Source organism: Myripristis murdjan, chromosome 21 (assembly GCF_902150065.1).
Source record: "Myripristis murdjan chromosome 21, fMyrMur1.1, whole genome shotgun sequence".
Lineage (NCBI taxonomy): Eukaryota > Metazoa > Chordata > Actinopteri > Holocentriformes > Holocentridae > Myripristis > Myripristis murdjan.
In genome coordinates this window covers 6,724,603-6,727,876 of record NC_044000.1, presented here as the reverse complement: position 1 = coordinate 6,727,876, position 3,274 = coordinate 6,724,603, and the positions used below count along the sequence as shown (strand labels likewise).

The 3,274-nt window shown below is 42.2% G+C and overlaps 1 protein-coding gene across 1 annotated transcript; it reads right to left on the bottom strand.

The window, feature by feature from the left end:
* Positions 1-280: 280 nt before the first annotated feature.
* h2af1al (H2A histone family member 1a like) lies at positions 281-1,095 on the bottom strand. The gene is made up of 2 exons (XM_030080135.1): positions 928-1,095; positions 281-762 (listed from the first exon to the last, which is right to left on the bottom strand). The coding sequence occupies exon 2, from the start codon at positions 753-755 to the stop codon at positions 339-341; it is 417 nt and encodes a 138-aa protein (XP_029935995.1). The 5' UTR covers positions 756-762; positions 928-1,095; the 3' UTR covers positions 281-338.
* Positions 1,096-3,274: the final 2,179 nt, after the last annotated feature.

The window sequence follows — 3,274 nt, the reverse complement described above, 5'->3', positions numbered from 1 at the left end:
ATGTGCCATGGAGGGCCAGGTCTATGCATGTTTTTGGTTTACAGCTACAAGAAAAGATTCCAATTTACTGTCTCTCACTTAAGGTATATGCAAGCACCTGGAGGAGTCTTTGGAATAAAGCTGCACTACCCCTCCATGTCACACAGCCAACACCTTAGAGGCATTTGGGGATCAATTTCTGAAATCTTATTGCAGTAGTGCCTCCTATGAGACCATTAGTGACAAATGGTGAATGTGTAGAGACTAATGTTCATAGGTTAAGAAGCTGCAAAACACCAAGTAAAATAGAAAACCCTTTAATCAGCCATTTTAAAGTGATAGAATAAAAAGATACATTTTTAAAACTCTTGGGATTCAACATCTTTGGCAGTGCTGTTATCCCTGGACATCTTGGTCTTTTTGGGAAGAAGGCTAGCCTGGATGTTTGGCAGGACCCCACCTTCTGAAATGGTGACCCCAGCCAGCATTTTGTTTAGCTCCTCATCATTTCTGACCGCCAACAGGATGTGGCGAGGGGCGATGCGGAGCTTCTTGTTGTCCCGGCTAGCGTTTCCAGCCAGCTCCAGGATTTCTGCGCAGAGGTACTCCAGGATGGCTGCGAGGTAAACTGCAGCACCATTGCCAACCCGCTCGGCGTAGTTGCCCTTTCTCAGTAGTCTGTGGATGCGGCCCACTGGGAAAGTGATTCCTGCTCTGGCTGAGCGGGACATTGCAGACTTTGCCTTTGGTACTGCTTTCTTCCCACGGCCAGACATCTTCAGTCTAACGAGATATTAGCACAAATATTAAAATGTAACTTGTAATAGTGGGCCTTTTAGGATCAGTGCTTTATAGCAAAAGTATTGAGGTTTTGAGGCATGAACAACCATAAAATCATCAGTAATTCTTCTTAAACTATTTTAATAGGGAAATTAAATTGCCACTCACCAGTAGTTCCTAGTTCTTTGGAAGATGTAACAGTATTCAAGGAAACAGGATAGACAAACTACCTGCCTTGCACAGGCTGCTGCTTTTATATGAGGCAGGTTGTAATTTCTTGATTGAGAACACCTGACCTCAGGTGCTCAATAGGCTCAATAGATGTGTCCCTCTCCTCTATTGCATCAAGTTATCTTTTTCCAGCAGCATTTAGCATGTCAGGAGTCTGCAGTGACCCACCTGCTCATACATGTGCACATTGCTTGATGCAAGTGGAAACAAGCTCAGTGCTGCGGTAAAGTTCACCACCTGCTTTGCAATTTTAAAGGCACATGCTTCGATTTTGGTTATATGGAGTAACAGCGCCCCCACAATCAAAACTTGCCACTCAAAAGGTACTGCAACAGTTAACCAGAAAAAAAAAATAGTGCCAATGCTCTTCACCACACCCCCTTTGGCCAATCAGTGTGAAAAGCTAATGTGTGCTTTCTCGGTCCACCCCCAATCTTTGAACAAATTTTCATGCAAATCCGTGCATAACTTTTTGAGATATAGTGCCAGCAAACAAACAAACAAACAAACAAATAGATATAGTGGCTGGAAACATTAGCTCTGCCCAACTCTGCTGGTGGAGGTAATCAGGTAGGAAGAACAAAGCACAACCAAGAGGGTTGTTTGTTCTCAAGATCAAAACCAAAACAATGTTTTCGAGCCGCTGGCCTCAAACATGGGGGAGCTCTGAGCAAAAATCGAGGATTGTGCCTTTAAATGGCTCTCTCAAGCAGCCCTTCTTTCATCTGAACAGAGCCATGTTTCTAGGTTTGAAGAGTGAGTGTAAAAGTAGCTCAGCCAACCAAACTGGTATGGTAATAAAGTACTTTTCATATCAAGAATGAGACAATCATTCATCAATGCAGTGCAATGTGTAGCAGTCAAGCTTCACGATTTTTATTGTCACGCCAACACAGAGTTGTTAGGAATGTGTCTTGTTCTTCCACACCTCCCAGACACAGTTATCTGTTATAAAGGTTACATAATATAATTAGACATAAAACAGCTTCATACAAAATGTCATGAAAAATTTATCATTTGCAATAAAAAAAAAGTTTAACTAAAAAAGCTTGATTGCAACACACACATACATATATATTATTATACTGTGGTAAAACCATGGTAAATTTTTGTAAGAGAGCGTGACAAGAGTGAGTGCAGTCTGTTTGTCCCTGAAATGTATTTCTCTGTCCAAGAATGTTCTCTTTCGTTCTTTCTTTGCTCTCCCATTGCTATTCTTTTTCTCTGCCTGGTTTTCTCCCTGCATCAGTCAGTGTGCATTTGCCAGACTGTCAGATCCAGCACGGACTGACTGTTTAGCAAAGAAACAGCAGGTTGTATTATTAACTTCCTGGGCCCAGCCCCGCTGTCTCCTGTTGCCAGGTTTGATACTCGAGTTGCCAGATCTGATGAGACCTCAGGGACTCCGGCAAATGGGAAACAGGCTCATAATTTTCACTCATGTTTCATTCACTTTGATAACACATGGGGCGTGTGAATTATTCAGACGCCAGCTAATGACGCTACCATGCAGTGGTGGAAGTGGGGCAGCGTTTTGAGAGACACGCAGGGAAGACAGTTTATGGGAATGAGTTGTAGTTCAGCTTTCTTCACAGATGTACAGTTGCTGCTGTCAGAGCCTATTGTAACACAAGTGATGCCAATGACTATTTAGAATTCTTAGGTTTTGACTGATGTGGGTTTTTGAAGGCTCGTACCAATATTTTTGGATTGAATCTACTGAGAGATCATTTTGTGGTGATTAAAAATACTCAAAAAAATGTATAATAAAAATAAGTTATATCAATAATAATCATAATCATAATAATAATAAAAAGAAGAAGAAGAGTAAGTAGTGGAAAAGAAAAATAATAATGGATAAAGGGATAGGGATATTTTCCTCTGCTCCCCTGCATCACACACATTTGACACACCTTTCAGGCACCTGCCATTACCATGTTGTCTTGCCCTGACAACTGCCTTGACAAACCCCCATCCCTCAGTGGGACAGTACCAGTAGGCAAATAGAATATTTATAATATTGTGAGGATGCTGAAGACTTAGTTTGCATCACCACCTAGTGTTCTCAAGTCATAAATCTTGTCCCGCGCTACCTTGGGTTAGTTTGGAAGTGGGGCAGTGGAGCAGTCAGAAGTTACGCCTTAAGACAACGCAGGAAATATAGAACACACACAGAGCTATGGCAGTGTCGCACACACACACACACACGCACACACACATACACATTTGATACAGACAACAGACATATGCTCACACACGCATACATACACACAGACGCCGGACC

Bases quoted from the DNA above. Each gene is read 5' to 3' on its own strand.
- h2af1al (XM_030080135.1), bottom strand. From the start codon at position 755: ATGTCTGGCCGTGGGAAGAAAGCAGTACCAAAGGCAAAGTCTGCAATG.